Source organism: Neopelma chrysocephalum, unplaced genomic scaffold (assembly GCF_003984885.1).
Source record: "Neopelma chrysocephalum unplaced genomic scaffold, ASM398488v2 Primary Assembly neopelma1_24, whole genome shotgun sequence".
In the NCBI taxonomy this organism is placed as follows: domain Eukaryota; kingdom Metazoa; phylum Chordata; class Aves; order Passeriformes; family Pipridae; genus Neopelma; species Neopelma chrysocephalum.
The window spans coordinates 2,531,520-2,548,900 of NW_020897693.1; the positions used below are offsets into that span (position 1 = coordinate 2,531,520).

General features: G+C 38.5%; 1 protein-coding gene across 4 annotated transcripts in view; it reads left to right on the forward strand.

The window, feature by feature from the left end:
• GALNT18 (polypeptide N-acetylgalactosaminyltransferase 18) overlaps positions 1-17,381 on the forward strand; it is a 230,072-nt gene that overhangs the window by 110,118 nt on the left and 102,573 nt on the right. For all 4 annotated transcript variants that reach the window (XM_027699814.1, XM_027699797.1, XM_027699821.1 and 1 more), the window contains one exon: positions 7,977-8,143. In XM_027699814.1, coding sequence (XP_027555615.1) covers positions 7,977-8,143 — 167 coding nt within the window. The remainder of the gene's footprint in view (positions 1-7,976; positions 8,144-17,381) is intronic.

Consider the following 17,381-nt stretch of genomic DNA (forward strand, 5'->3'; position numbering starts at 1 on the left):
GTCCACTTCTGAATTTGATTGCTTTTCACTGTGAGTATTTGTGCTGGCACAGGGGAGTCCCCAGCACAGTCCAAAGTAATCTCTTGTAATACCAACTGTAATAAATAACTCCCCTGGATGCCTCAGCCTCCTGAAGTAATCGTCACATCCTGAAGTGGGCTCCATTTTTGCAGTACTTAATAGGTAGTGCAAGCATTATTGTGGAGTATTGCTTGTAGTGCCTCTTCCAGGGCCTCCATTTATTGTGTGCTGCTGCAATTGGGTGCTCTGTTGTTTACCACCCTTATTTGCATCTGTTAGCCCATAACATATCTACATCACAGACTAACAAATAACTTCTGGCTCTAATGAGCTCGGAAGCATTGAGGAAGGCAACATTGCCCTTGCTGTGTGCAGGAACAGGCTAATATTTCTGTGTTAACTGTAATTCTGTTGTGCTCATTACTTTAAGTAGAGCAGGCACTACCCACAAAGCCTGTCGTGAGTGAAATGTGAATGAAACCAGCTCACACAGAACTCCGTTATTAAAAGTTAAGTTGTTTAGGGATCCTAAAGCTTTCTACTAAACTCCTTTTGAGTGGATGCACTTAGGATTCTACTCTGTTGGCTTGTAAATTTTTGGCTGATCTAGTGTGCCAAAGCACACATGGTAGAGAGAGATAACATTCTTCTTTGCTTATGTGATGAGCGAGGAAGGGAGGGGTAGCAGAAAAGGAGGTGTGCAGCAGGACTCCAGCAGAGGAACTGTTTCAAAGAGTTTTGCTCCTGCATAGACTGTGTGATACGAAGGAGCCTGACCTGTGTAACTGACTGAAAGAAAGCAAAGAAGGAAAAGAAAGAAGCAAAGACAGGAACGTGGAGGGGAACAGCAGCTCGTAAAGCTCAGTTGTTTTTTCTTTGGAAATTGTCAAATACTATGGTATAGCATGTGGCTTGCAGCAGGTTTACCCTTTTGCTGGCGGAGTCAGTGCTGTTTGGCTCCTAGACAAGTTCAGAGGAGAGGTCCTGTTTTATGTGCAGAGAAAGGCTTTCACTATTTTAGAAGTATTTCTTGTTTCAAACAGTTCACTAGTCCCAGATTGTCTTACTTAGGGGCTCAATTTGGCAAGGGACCATGGTAAAAAGTAGGTTTCTGAAAAGGTGGACACAAACAGAGCAGGCAAGAGGTTACTTGAATGCAGATGTGACTACAAAGGAGAAAAATCAAGCACTGACTGGTTGAAGAGAGTGATGTGGTTTAGGACAAAAGCTGTCCAAAATGGCCATCAGGTGGTATATGCAATCCAGGATGTAGCATGCAAGACACCAGACTTGTATAAAGTTTTTCCTTTATTAAAGCTGATGTAAGAAAAACATGTGGTTTCAAATTGTAAGGTTCAGGCTGGGCATTTGCATGTTAGCTCTGCTTCTCCCTATAAGCCAACCCCTACATACTTGTGTTCCATAAATGTTTGCTTCCACGTGTCCCTGTGAAATAGTTCTGTTTTGCTGGGCTTATGTTAGTGATGGATATGAATCCACGTTCATTTATGAGCAAGTTCTTTTGTTGCTACTGGAGAAAGAGAGCATAAATAGTGTGTGATGTATTTGATGTTTTAAAGGAGTTGCTTAGACAGAGCACAAAAACCCATTACATTACCTATTGTATTGTTTTGGACAGAAATCCTAAAATTACAAAAGTGTTCAGCATTCTTGTTAAATACCTAGTGTTTAATTCTGTTATATTTCCTGCTTTCTTTTACTTACTCTTCACCTCTGATTTTTCTTTTTCTTGTCTCACCTTTGCCTGCCTTCACACTGTCTCACAGCAGTAGTGTGTACTGCCTGACCAGCCCCCTGGGATTCTGATTTGAGCTTCAGTTTGTCCTGTCTGGATGTATCTCCTCAAATGGCTGCTCTAAAATTGTTTAATATCATTGCCAGTGACATCAAATCTGCTGGAGTAATAGCCTAAGTTAATAATGACATACACTTTTACAGGAAAAAAAAGTCCTTTTTATATGTTCTTCAATGCCAGCCTTCTTAGCATAGCTCAGTTAACACTTAAAATACTGATAATAGCAAAAGAAAAAATGAAATATGATCACAAAATTAAGTTATAAACATAAATACATAAATAGTTGAGCTGCAGTTCTTACAAGACTCAGTTCTTTTGCCAGAGTTTTTGTGTTGTTTATTTCATTTATGCCAGAATGGGATTTTTTTTCCTCCCATACACACTGAACTTCCATTTGACATTTTGGCTGTTGACAAAATGTTAACAGTTCTTGAAGAAAGTACAATTCTATTTCTACTTGTGCTTCTGAGAAATTCTTACTCTATTGGAACTAAAGGTCCCTCCCACATATGTTCTTAAAACAAGACTTTAAACCCAAATGTTTTGGTAATATGCTTATTGCGTCTTGTGCTTTTTTTAAAAAAAGTGGAATATATGCTATAATTTAGTTATTAAAACAAAAAACATGTTCTTTTGCCATTGTTGGCTGTCATACCCATGTAACTTTTGGTGAAAGGTTCTCAAAAATTGCAGAAAATAATTCTTGTTCATAATTTATGTACCTATTTGTAGAAGGTCTCAGAGATAAGTTATTAGTACAGGAAATAATTCTTGTTTTGTTGTATTTACTGCCTAGCCATAGACATGCTAAACTAATTTTAATGTGACTGGCTAAATTGTCCTATCACAACTCACATGTTCTAGAGGAATATAATTGTCTTGTGGACAAATGTTTGAAAGAAGATTCATAATGTATGCTGTCCTCCATTTACCAGAGTTGTGCTTGAAATAGAACGCCAGGAGTTTCTCTAAATTTCTGGTAACCATGACAACTGCTACTTTAGTGTTATTAGCCTAATGTGATTGAGCCGAGTAGGTTGCTAGCGGTAATTTTTTAGCTGCGTCGGACCGATACTCGTTATTGTCATTCTAAATAGTGTTTGGAATTAACGTTTTAAAATCAGTCATAAAGCTGAAATACACTCTATGCCTTGTTGGATTTGTTTAGTGAGAGCCTCCCTGTGTGGAGGGGCAGGGTAGGGGTCTGGTCTGAGGCCCCTGGATGAGTCCGGGGCAGAGCTGTCACTGAAACTCGCACGTCGCTGGTTGCCACGCAACCGTTCAGTTCTCAGAGCCTAATGCATCTCAGATTTTGATCTGTACAATTTCCTCTTTTTCCCCCTTCAGCATATTTTATACACATATACATGCACCCTTTCTCTGTAGCTGTTCTTTTGTTCATTCCTATAATTATGGAATTTTATTCCTTGTAAAACTTGGCATAAAGAAGATGACAGACATGCTTGTGAAAATACGCAAGTGCTCTGCATTCTGTGAGTGATCTGGGGCAAGGTTAATTCTGATTTGTTTAAATAAAAAAAGAGAAGGTAATTTTTATTGTCATCATTTGATACGAAAAACAATGTAGACAGGAAAATGCATTTTTGAAAAACTACACACATATTGGAAAATAAGTGAATTTGAGCTGGAAGTAAAGATGATGAATGAGTCTGAATAGAAAAAAAAGAAAACATGAACTCAATTTAGGTATGTACCCTCCTTGAAAATGAGCCCATTTGAAAAGACTAAAGAAATTACACACAACGGGACCTTAATTCTATTCTCTTGTGTCATATGTAGTTATCTTTTAAAGTATGGTGGTGCCAAAAGGGAGCCAAATGACATTTGCAGCTTTACTCTTCTCTGCAGAAGTTGCCAGCAATGGAAAATCTTGTCCAGCGTGACATAAATTGAAAATATGTAAGATGTAAATGAAAGCAGGTAGGATAACCAATAGAAATAATTTCCTTTAAATGGATGGAAGATACATCAGCAGCAGAAATTTTGTTTGAACATTTCAGTTTACGCATGGATTTATAGCAAGGAAACAGTGTATTGGGGGCTGGTTTTGTCATCTGGAACGTTTTTGGAATATAATTTGTTACTAATTTCTTGAATAGTGTGTTTTACATATATCTCAACCTTAGATTAATTGATGGAGAAGAAAAAACCACCAGTCTTTCAGGAAGCAACTTCTTTGACCTATTTTCAGTGAATTTTCATTGCTGTTCAATATGTTTTCCAAAATCACTCTGTTGCTCTATATCTAGTAGGTGCTGTATCTTACCTTATTTGCTAAAACTTCATTTTTATCTTCTTTGTACACTGTTATGGCTGAGGGTAACAAATATTGCTGTGCCTAAGCTAGACAGCTAAAAGATAGATTGGCTGTAACTTTGTTTGCTGGACCATTTCATATCTGCATTTTGGCTGCAAGCGAATCACTAAAATAACAGGCTTTGTAGGTTCTTTACAGGGTAATACTGAAAATTATCTCAGCATATTTAAACCTGTTAACTAGTTCATAGTCTGTTTGAAGCCCAGTTTTCAAAACCTGGATGAAATTTCAATTATGACATCAAACAAAACTGCGTTAGCTTTACAAAGGTGCGCAGGAGACTAGAATTCTGTTAGTGATTTTTCATTGTACCCATGCAAATTTGTACACCTAAATTCCATATAAGTGATGCATCCACTAAGTAATAGTACCCAGTTTGGTACTTTTTCTGTCAATGCACTTATTCCATGTGCCATGAACAAGACCTGGGTCTGTAATGATCTTAACATCTTTTGGAAAAATGTCAGTATTAGTATTTAAGAATTGTAATGTAATCATAGGTACAGGGGCCTCACAGCCAGTTTGACCCTTGACTTTGCTTGAGCAGGGGGTTAGACAGGGTGAACAGAGGTCCATTCCAACCTCACCCATCCTGTGATTCTCTATTATTTCCCAATAAATTGCCCTGACACCTGATTTGCAGGCTCTGTGAGGGTGCCTTTAATTCCTTCAGCCAAAGGGGCACTTTTAAAAAGGAAACAATAAATATTAGCTTGCAAAAGAAAGAGAAAAGTGATCAGAAGAGTTTCTATGGCATTATAATCTAGAACATTGGACATAGCCATAAGGAATTAAGTTTGGGTTTAAAATGCGTGACCATCCATTCGGAACAGGTGCTGCAATACAGGTCCTTCCTCCAAAGGATTTGCCCCAAACACAAGGCTAAAGAAACTTACTTGGTCTCACTCCAACTTGCTGTACATTTAATTGCTCCACAGAAAGTGGAATGACCCTGAAAAGGGAGACTGAAAATAATCACACCAAGCTGGCAAGTAGTTAGTTCTCTGGGGAGATCAGAGAAGATTTATCTCATGTTCCTTCTGTCCTGGCTGAAGGTTTTAACTCCTGAACTACTGTTTAAAAGAGAAAACCAGTGCTGCCTTGCACTAATTGTCTTCTGAAGGAAAAGGCAGCTCCCTCTGCCTCTTGTAGTGCTATATTTTCATAAAAACCACTCAGGTTCCTATCTCTTGGAAAGTACCCGTGCCTCTGATTAATTCAGAGGACCCACAGTGTTTCATGGAGAAAGCTTCTCCTTCCTTATCTTTCCTGCTTTTGAGCAGCTCTGTGCTTCACAGGTTACATATCACTCTGCTGAAAATTGCAATATTTAGATTTTTATTTAGGTTTCCTTCATGAATTCTATTGATACTTCCTTCTTAGAAAATTTTGATTACCAGCAAAACTTAGCAAAACCAGTAAATAATGACTGCATCTGCTTTTAAAGGTCAGGTATAGAAGATATCCAAATGTAAGCCTTTATGAGAATCTGATTTTCAAAAGTAGTGAAATTTTATGACAAGTCATCTTTAATAATTAGTGCTCACTTTAAAGAAAAAAAAAAGGGGGTGGTCCTGGTGGTAATTGATTATAAATGATACAATAACACTTCCACAAGCTGTTAATACATTTGATCTACTGTCCAGTGGCAATTGAATAAAAACAAAGAAAAAAGAAACCAAAAGTAACATGCTTTCAGCTCTCCTGAAAGCTTTAAAAAAACCTTTTCAGTCTGATGCTTAAAGCTGAGAGTTCTCTTATCAGTGAATAGAGGATTAACACACTAGCAGAAATACAAACTGATTTTGGAAAGAAAGTTTTGATTTGTTATGCTGCCAAAAGATCAAGCCACAAGTGGGAATCAGTAAATCCACACACCATTTTAATTGTTTCTCTCTTGTACTTATGCCATGGAACAAAAAGCTGTGAATCTCTGTGAAGAGATTTCATATTTGTTTCTGAAAGATGTATGAACCAGGTTATTAAAAAATGGAGTGTACACCTGTTAAGTAACTGTTGTTACTTTCTCAAGGCTGTGATTTCTGTTTTACATGTCTATATAATTCTTTCACATGGTGACAGAGAGAAAAGTACCTGAAGTATTAAATAGCTTCTTTAATGTGATTTCCCTCAATTTCACACTAATGACTGAAATGAGAAAATTGGTTGAGCAGCTGAATTTTGAACATTATGTGTATCTCAATGGGTTTGGCTGCCATGTGTCCTATGCACTGACTTTTTTCCGAACCTTTAAAAGCATGCATGTGAATTCGTTATCTTGGTTGAACTTAAGTTTTGTACACCATCCAGCCCATGGAGAGGAATGCTTGTGTGGTTCTCTTCTGTATTTATTGGCTGTACAAATTAAAATAAAAAGTAAAAAAATTCTATGCTTTCTCTTGGAACTGAAGAGCAAATTTAGGTGAGAAATTATATTCTAGCATGACGTAAAAAATTCTAAATCCATCCATGCTTTCTGTATGCTAAACACTGGCCTGCAGTAATGCTTTCCACAGCTTACAGGAGTTCCTGGGTGTAGTAAACCCTGGCATCTTGAGAAAAGATAGCCACTTCAGTGCTGTCTGAATGCAAAGAAGAGCATTAACATCAGTCATTTTCATCTACAGTCTATCTGAAATGCTGCCTGCATCAGCCTGTGGCCTAATTTCATCCTAGTAAATAGTTTCAGGTCCGCAAAAAAGGTAGAATTAATAGTTGTTCAGAAACATTGCATTAAAGTACTAAAAGTTTCAGAGAAAAGTAGCTAATTACTTTTACATAATTAACATGTAACTTTATTAAAAAAACAAATATTTTGCTGAAGTTCAAAAAGGTAAAGTGGTAAAAGGTCTTCCTGTTCATAAAATTACAAAATTTGAATCCTTTTTGAAATTGAGAAGGTGGGAAAAAAACAAACAGTAAAACACTAAGGAACTTCCATACTGCTGTTTGCGTAAGCAAGTTGGAATGTGGCTGAAATATCTATTTTTTTGAAAAAGGGAAGAAAAATCTACCAGAGAGTATTCCTCTTCCTGATTAAGCACCTTGACTGAGCTTATGGATAAGTTTTCCGTTGATGTACCTATTTTTGTGGTTATACCATCAATCTTAGCTTTTGTAGCAGGATGTTCTTTGGAGCTGTATCTTTTATATGTTATTCATAGAAAGGCCTGGGTTGGAAGGGACCTTAAAGATCATCTAGTTCAACCCCCCTGCCATGGGCAGGGACACCTTTCACTGGACCAGGTTGCTCAGAACCCCATCCAACCTGGCCTTGAACACTTCCAGGGATGGGGCATCCACAGCTTCTCTGGGCAACATTTTATTGCTTAATTGAGAAAGTATCTCCTGATTTTGACTGAGATAGATGGTAGATTTTGTAGCAAACATAATTGATGTGGCTATTACAAAGATCCTTTTTAAAGTGAGGGGCTAACTTTGTTTATTCCTGTCTGCAGTGTCCAGAAAGACATTGTAAGCAACTGCTGTTGAAAACTACCTTCAAACAAAGAGTTCACAGTTTGGTTTGCAGTGTTGTGGGCCTTGGGTGGAAAGATGAGCTCACACGAGGCCTTGGTTTACTCAGACAGATTCAGGAGACTGTTTCCAGGGTTTTCTTCTTTTACGCAGTGATTCATCTGGTTCTTGCCTGTATGTGCTCTGAACAAGCACGAGGACCCTGTGATCCATGCCTTCAAAAGCTAAGTGTTCTTATGGCAGGGGATGGATTTCTCTGAAACAGTCTGTGTTTGCGTGGTGACTTCCAACAGTTTACATCTTTTCTTTAACCTTTTTCTTCAGGTGCAGAAACCTTACATTTCCTGACAGTCTTCCTGAGGTCAGCATTGTGTTCATATTTGTTAACGAAGCTCTCTCAGTGATCCTGCGCTCCATCCATTCAGCCATTGACCGGACCCCTGCTCACCTGCTCAAGGAGATCATTTTAGTTGATGATAACAGTAATAACGGTAAGAGGTTTTGCTTCTTCTCCTTCCCCACCCCAATGTTGGATCATACAATGGATAACCCATTGGCATTTCAAATGTTATCAGTGTATTTTCTCCCTCCTTCATCCCACAGTCTTGCTGGGCTGTCTTCAAATATTCTCAAGTGGGGCGTGGTAAAAAGTGCATACAAAGATAGAGTAACTATATGCTTATGGTGTCTGGTAGACAGAATTTTGAATGTAACAGTAGATTAGAGACCCAAGACCTGAGAAGTTTTACTCCTAGTGCTTCAGAGCATCCTCAAGATCATCTGGTTTCTGTGCTTTTCCTGTTTCTGTTGTGTGATTTCATGTGTGTACTCACTTTCTCTTTTGCATAAAGCATCTCTCTGTGTTTCTTAGACGTCTCCTTTAGATTTTCAGTTCTCTTTTCCTCATTAGCAACATTTACCTTGCTGCTTTTCTACTGTCTGTACTGAGGTTTTGCTGCCCGTGATCTGAAGGATTACAGTGCCCATGTCTGATGGTTTGGTGCTTGCCTGTGTGCTTGTCAGTGAGGCCATGCTGGGCACTGTTTACTAGTCTTATTTTCTGGCAACTTTAGTGATGAAATTTTAATAAGCACAGGATGCTGAACTTAAAGAAAAATTCTGCTGTGCTGGGAGGTTAATTCTAAACTGCTAAAACACAAGGAGAATCTGAATTTATCCCTTTGAATGAAAATGCTGAACAAAGGGCTTCTCTTATCCTTGCCATCATTACTGCTGCTATCTAGCTGTATCCCTGTAGCTAGATCCTGTGACTTGCTGCTGATATAAATGTATCTCAGATTTGAACAAAGAAACTTATTGGGAAAAAGTTAAATAAATTCCCCACCCCAGGCTATGCACATCATCATGTCCTCTTCTGCTGACTATCAGTGAAGGAAAAAGTATAATCCTGACTCTTTAAAGTGCACACAAAGCTCCACAACTTTGTGTAGGCTTATGCCAAATCTAATTCCAGTGAACATTAGTCCCAGTGAACAATACTATGTTTAGAGTTACCTAAGGCTGACCAAGCTTTTCATGAGACACCTACTCATACAACACTGTGGGTAACTTGGCATGCAGAATTTGAGTTGCTGTTCTTTATGACACAATTTATGATCTAGCAATGTGATGAAGTAAATGAAAAATCACATGAAACAGTAAAAAAAAAAAAAAATCCACATACATGCACATGCACAGTGATTCAGAAACTATGAACTAAGGTAGAATTTTGATTTGCTACAGCATGTAGTTCAGTCACTTGACATGTCATTTTACTGCTGCACTCTTGGCAGCCTTAACTTTTGTCCTCTCCCTTATGTAAATACAAGGCAGTTTGATAGGAAAGAACACAATACTGAAATACAACTTTGACTGGTGGATGCAGACTCTGCAATTTGCTTGTGGAAATTCATTCCTGCATCTTTCAAACAGGAACTCAGTGGCTGAATCTGAATGGCTGTTGGTGCTGCAGGGCCTGAGGTCACTGAACATAGAGGAACTGGCCATAAGGCAGATGTAGAAGAAGAAAAACAATCTGGTTGGAAAAAAGTGGTTTCTAGAGTTTGAGTCTGATTATCTATAATTTACAGGCAGCTATTCCAGTGGGCATGTTGCAGAGCTATATCACAAACCTCAGTGTTTCTGAAAGCCTGTCATCACTGTGATGAGCTCACTAACAAATACACCTTGCACTGCACTCTACGGACTTGTCAAAATTATTCTTTTTCATTATTTTTTTACCTCAAATAGGTAAGAAATCACAGGAACTACTTAATCTTCCAGGAAAACTTGTTCAACCACATTTTTTGTTAGTACCAGCATTGGTACTGTACAGTATCATACTTTTATTCCAGCTTGCCTTTCTTACCCTGCAGTGCCTTAAATCCTTAGGTTCCTGGCCCCAAACAGGGAAACAGAAATTGAGAGGAAGGTAGCCTTTCCTTTGACTGCCTAGGCTTGGTGTTACATGTAATTTTATACCAAATCACACTGTGCAGAGTCATAGTTAGTCTCCTAGAAAAATTCAACTCTCTCCAGGATTTTATGCTACTCCTCTAACCCTTTCTCTGGCATCTCTTCCCTGTAGTAGTAAATTAGATTTCTTACAGTCATCTTTATCCCGTAATGTATGCTGAAGACCTGGTAATAGGCATCCATTCAGAGCAGATGGATCTTTGGTAGGATTGGGAGAGATGGCAAAGGTGATTTATGGGCTTTTCTATTATTAGTTTAAATCTTGAAATATTTATTTCACAATTTCCTTTTGCTTTTACACTATTCTATTTTTTTCTCCCTCCAAGCATTGCTGAAACAAATCCTTTATATTTAGTGTCATTCTATGTTTTTGTTAGCAGCTCTTTAGCTTGCAAGTGTTGCTGCTCGTAGGACAAGTGGGTTACTCTGCGTTTCCCTGTGATGTTACCTGAGGGGGGCAAATACTTGCTTTGTGCTTGCAGCTGGCTCCAACCCCTGCCTCTTGCAGGGACCTGTCAGAATCCTAATTACAAGTGGTATGTTTACTTTCAGGCTTTTGCCAGGGATGGCAACTTCTATAACTCTGTGTAAGATTTCTTGCTGCGCTGCCACAGCCATGGATTTCACAGGCAGGAAACATCACACTGTGGGAAGTGCCTAGAAGGAAAAAATGAGACCAGAGACCAGGCAGAGTGAAAACGAGCACGTTTTAATTTTGAGTCTCTTGTGCTGCTGGTTGGATTCACATAGCAGAGTGGTTTAAAATAAAAGCAGACACAGTGGTTGGCACTAGAGGAGAGCACCAGAATTTGCTGCTTCTGAGGGGATGTGACATACTGGTACAGTGGTATAAATTCTTGGTGTGGGCCAAATTCTGAATTTAGCAATAAACACCTGGATTCATCCCTAATTTCTGTATACCTGTGTTTTGGAAGAGAGTAGTGGAAGAACTTGTTTTTTAAAATTCCAGAAGGCTGATTTCAGAAACCATAAATTCAAGTGTGCAGCCAAAGTCTGTATCTTTGTCTTGAAAAATACAGGCTAGAGTATTTTATTTCATGTACTTCAAGGTATGTCAAGCAAATTATCTATGACTTTCTCGAAACCTCACTGCACTTTTTCAAGTTCCCAATTACGTTTCAGGAGACCACAATTAATCTCTTTGTGAAGTTTGCCTTTTTTAAATTAAATGTTTGAAGTTAGGAAATGGTGAAGATTACAGTGAGTGCCATTTAAAAGTAGAAAATAGATTTTGCAGGTCCTAAAATATTTATCCTTTACTTAACAGAGCCATTTGCATGGCTTAATGATACATTTCACCATACCACCTTTTCTGGTGCAATACTGATAAGAATTACAGTGAATTGTTTCATATATGCTGTTAGGTACAATAGCATTAAAATTTAATTTTACTGAGGGATGAAAAAGGTACATTTCAGTGTGGACTGTGAGAACAAGTTTTCTTAAAAAAATGATCCAAGTATCAGTGTTTTTCATTTGTCTCATTTGGGTCTTAGTCACATTGATGACTAAGCAACTCACAGATTTCAGCTGTTTTACTGTAGTTTTAAGTGCTGTCTGTCAGGTCAGAATCTTTCCCATTCTCCTCAGGAGCACTGTTTGCTTTTTAGTGATAATGCACTCCTAAGTTTATGATTTGCCAATAAAATAATTAGACCTCAGAAGCATGTTTAGGAGAAACATTGCCTGAGCTGCAGACTACTGGCTTAGTGGTTTATTCGCTCCCTGGCTTCTTGCATCCTGCCCTCTGGGGATAGGGTGGCGACCTTCTGAGCCACTAGAGTCCTATCTGGGCATTGAGCCCTGCTGCATTATGAAGCACCTCTTGAAGGTATTTTAAGATGATTTTGAAATCTCTCTGAAAAAGCTCATTGTGAGCCATGATGAGTTCAGCTTCATGGTGAGGCAATAGGCATTAACATGTCCAGAATATGCCTTGCAGAATTTTACACTAAAGCAATAATTATCATCCTCTCTGACTTTTTTTTTTCATATTAAAGTTAATAATGTTGCAGTAGAGGCTCAGATTTTGCAAGGTTTCTTCCTTTTTATTAAATTACTTATGAATGAAATATTCTAACCTGTTAAGTGTAACAATTCTCATTTAGTCCTGAGATTTCCATGAATAGAGCTGTTGAAATGCAGTAATAATGCTGGATATCACAGGATACTACTTTTATGATTGGCAATGTTGGAGAGAATTGGATCAGAGTGGTGGAAAGTGGGTCAGATGAAACTATTATCACCTGAGAGAGATTTGCAATAGTGTCCTCAAAACACTGAATAAAAAGAAATTTTTCAAAATGCATCCAGAGCTTTTCATTAAAAAGCTATATTTCATCTTTGGTAATTTTTAAGGGATATTTGGGAATAGAAGATGGTCTGATTTTTTTTTTTCTTTACAAAAGCAGTGATGAATAAACCTCAAAAATACTGTTCAAATGCACTCTAGATTTCATATCACAGCATAATTTGAAGGTGGCTTACTTGCAGACCAGACAACTATGAAAAACCATCTCGTAGGGAAAACTTTAAGTCTTGCTGTCTTTTTGTTTGGGTTCTTGTTCTTCCCTTACTTGAATACCAGAAAAATTCCAAGACAAGTAAAAACATTTGAAAACAAGGAAATAGCCAAACTTTATTCAAGCCTAGATTCACTTTTGGGCCATGGTTTATGTGCTGTGAAGGCTTTACTTTATCTGCCTAATTCATTCTCCCAATTAGTTAAAGGTCTTCATGCTGAAATCATTATTGCACAACCTTTACACAAACAGGTTTTCAGTAGTGTTGGCAGGGATTGACAAGAAAAGAGGGCTGTGCAATTCTGGTTAGGAATCAGATGCTAAAAAGCATATATTTATGTATAGACCAGGAAATCTGTCTTCATTGTAGATTTGAGAACAATGTTAGCTGTTGTAACAAACTGTGCATTTTACTTGCGTAGTAACATTTAGGACTGCAACTTGAATTAGTGAAGACAATTCTTTGAGCATATGTTTGCTGCTGCACATTCTGTGCTGCTGCTGGGACTGCAGTGAGGTGTGCCAGCTACTGGAAATACGTAAGGAGAAAATAACCGCAGGCAAAACATCGTCCGCTGGCCATCTGTTCCAGCCGTCAGCAGGAGTTAGCAGAGTGAGGAATGCTGGTCTTGTTCTGAGGTGTGAGAGAGCGGCCTGGCCTCGCAGTACAAAACTGTTACGCAAAAAAATAAGAACCACTAATGTAAACAGACTGTGGGATTTTTATGAGGACACAACATCCTGAAGATGACGTCCTAGAGGGGCTGCAGGCTGTTCTCTGCTCTTGTCAGTCCTTGTGGCAGTGTATTAGATTCCTGCTTTGAAGGGGAGAGGTTGTGGAGTGGGATATCAAAATGAAATAAGCAACAGAGCAGAAAAGAGAAGGACACCGCTGCTGAAGAAAGCCATCTGTCCCAATTACTCTTACCTCTCTTCTGTTTTGATTTATCACTCTTCACATCTTTTTCTTCTCCTGCCTTTGTTCCTTCTTATTTTTCTCATCCAGGCATGGTCTAGCTCCTTGGTCTTTATTCCCTCAGTCCACTTTCCTTTTCCTCATTCCAGCCTGGCAGTCTGCCCTTTTCAAATGTTCACTTCCTCACTCCCATTCCATACACCTCATCCTTTATGTGAGCTTGTGTCCTTCAGTTGGGGTCTCCGTTTCACACGTTCTCCAATTCCAATGTACCTGTTCCTCTTATCATCTTCTCCATCCCAGTATTTGTTGTACTTTTTCACAAACTACATTTCTTTGTTTTATCCATTTCATCATTCAGCTTCCCCTTGCTTTTAACCACAGTAATTAAACTGCTGCCTGACTCATCCCTCCATGCCTCCCTCCTCCACCCCTCAGTAGTATTTTGTTTTTTCCTTTGTGGCATATTTTTATCATTCTCTTGTTTTCTGCCTTTTTCTCTCTGATGCCTCCTTTTCGGACATGTTTTTCCATTACTTTTTGCTTTCATTTAGGAATTATTATGTAGTACACTTTTCGACCACCTTTTCTGACTCTCCCATGTCTGAACTCCGTAATCCATCAGGCTCCAATGCTGACTCTCAATCCATCACACGTGGGGGCAGGGATAGCATCCCTTGCTGGAGGCAAGGCTCTGATTTTTGTAGCATTGTAATTATAGTTGTAAGAAAGCTGCTTGATAACCAACATGCAGTTTTATAATGGGAACTATCACGTTCTCCATTCTGTATAACTCCTGTGGAAGGTCCTTAGCCATCGTTTTCTGGACAGTTAGGAAAGTTTTAGTGCTGTGAGAGCGAGGTGGGACTGCAGGAACACTGCAGCTGAGTGTGGCTCTTCCAGTTCATCCCAGAGAAATCACACAACTGTTGCACCCTTTGCCTTTGTGGAAGCATGTGCTCAGAATGTGTTGGCAGAGACAAAGTGGCCTTTCAAAGGAACAGTTATTTTAATCTTCTGCAATACAGCACAGTTCAGTCTGTTTGTATGGCTAGAAAAGAAACATTTCAATGTGTGTGCAAGCTGATAGCATAACCTCTGTCCACATCAGGGGGCAGCTGTGGGAACAGAGCTTTTATTTCAGTCTCCTGACACCAGACTTTCTGATTCAAGCATTCAGATAATACTGTGAACTGAGTATTCCCCAGCCAGGAGTGGTTTAAAGTTAATGGATGGTCATCTTATCTTTTATTCTCTTGGGGATGGTCCTGTGCAGGACCAGGAGTTGGACTCGAGGATCCTAGCGTGTCCCTTCTAACCCAGCATATTCTGTGATTCCATCTGTGACACATTTTAACTCATTCAGGGCTAATACACTTGCAGAATTGCAGTCTGATAAATACCCCGTTTTTCTGTGTCAGATTCAGTACAGCAAGTCCAAGAGGACTGGTTTTTTAAAATTGTGATTTTGTTTTAGCTTGAATCCAAGTGCACCAATTCATACTGTGTTTCTATTTTGCACAGGCTGTGTACCCTAAATAACAAGTAATGCAGTGCACAGCCAGTCTGTTCATGTTCTGCAGCCTCGTGTCTGTTTTGCCATCCTCTAATGACACTGTCCTTGGTATGGGCACACTCACATGTGATCTCATGTTCTTGATCATAGCAAAGCCCAACACAGCTGAAGTTTCTGGGTGATGACAAATAGCTTCAAGTTGGCATTTTGGGATATTTTGGAAGAGTGATTTGGGTCACCTTATAGAAGATAGCATCACCTGTGACAGGTGTGATTCAGAAACCATATGTGGCCCACACTTTAAGAGTGCCATCAAATTCAGTAAGAACAGGCTTGTTTTCAGCTACCCTGGTAGCAATGAGGAATTCACCCTACGTGCTTTCGAAGTCCTGTGGGCTGATGGCATCCTGACTGTGACAATGCCAGTGTATGAATAGAACCCTGGTCCACTTCTCAGTACCATCACTGTACTTTTAGTCTTAAAATTAATCACTAGAGATTTCTGAGAAATTCCTCGATTGAAAAACCTCTTTTTTTATCCCCCAGTTTTTGCCTTTCTCACATTTGTGGGATTATTTTGCCTTCGAAAGCGCTGGAACAGTTTCTGTTGATAATGTTCTCAAACACGTCACTAAATTTAAGTAGCAGCCACATGTATAGATTTGATGCAGTGACAAACATTCATATAGAATTTGTGAGCAAAGCGCCAACATCTGTTGATGTCAGAAGGAAACTCTGGTTTGATCAGGTTATTTTCTTTTGACATCTTTTCCCATGAAGCATTTGATAGAAATTGTACTTGAAATATTCCAGTAATGTAAGCTGTTATGAGCCTGAGTGACTTCTTAAAGGATTTCTTTCTCTTTCCTTATCAAGAGAATGGTACTTATAATTGAAAGAGTTTGACAGGGTGTGGGGAAAATAGTCTGTAGCATCAGGCAAAGGAATTAAAAGATTGTGCCCTACAGAAAGTTAAGAAATATAAATTGCCTTTTAAATGAACTGTATTAGAATTTACCTTTTCTTCCCAACCCAAGCATATATTTCTTAAAAAGAAAAATTAATTAAAAGATAATTTTCATTAAACTAATGCTGACTTCTTAACTTTGACTGGTGATAAAATTTCCTGCCAGAGCTGATAATTTCAAACACTTCAACTTCTTTGTGATAGAACCTGAAAATTCTTTATATGTTGAAGGGCCTAAGACATAATAAGAGATTTGCCTAAGGAAGTATTTAAGAATGTTCAAGTGTATCACCAAACGATGAAAATCATTTAGCAAAATATTTGAATAAATTACAGATTGTTCCATGGTCACCCAAAAGGCATACACAAAGGCATATTCATAGGCATTGCTGGATGTTTTAAAGGCATTGTGGAGACTACTAAAGTAAGTTCTAAAGTTCAAGTACAGAACCTTTTATCAAAGGATATTTGAATTCTTGTTGTGAATAAAAAAATCAATTCATGTTGGCTTTTCTTTTGGCATGCTTTTCTGTAGATATGCTTGGCACAGAGTTTTTGAAAGTGTTCTCAAAGTATGTTGGATGGCCAAATTTTAAATTACTTGACTTCACTTGTTCACTGCTATTATTTTCTGAGGCTGCTATTGAAATGGTGTTCTTTCCTTTCACACTGGAAAAGTAACCTATTTAAAATAATGTGTTTCAAATAGCAGCCTGGGAAGCTTTGGGGAAGCTTGATTTAAAACTTTATGGAAAAGGTGGTGAAACTAGACACAAAAACGAAAATTTTCATTTACGATGGTGCAATTAACAAGGAAAAAAATGAGGATTTAGAGGTTAAGCTGTGAGAGAGTGAAAATTCCTGCTTGTTTTTCCTCACACTGTTTATTTGGAAAAGGTGTTTTGTTTTTCTTGGGCCTTCATAACCAGTCATTGTTAACAACACTTACTGGAAGTTTGCTGTGGGAGTCTGGGTATATACGAGTCCATATGGGCAGAGATACAGTTTATATACTAAAATATAAATATCCTTCATATTCTTTGTGATTTTCACAAGTGTCTAGAAGTCTGTTAGGTTTCTGAGTAAGTTCTGCAACCTACTTTCTACAGGACAGGGCAAATCTTGCTCTTCTGGTAGTTTGATAGGTGACAGCTTCTGACTGGGGACCTACCTGGAACTGAATTCCCCATCAGCCTCCTGCCACAACTCTATGGCATTTTGCAATGGACCTTGTCAATAAACTGATGATTTTTATTATATATTTTTTTTTAATATTAGTTTCCTTTCAAACATAATCTGAGAGGAATGGTAG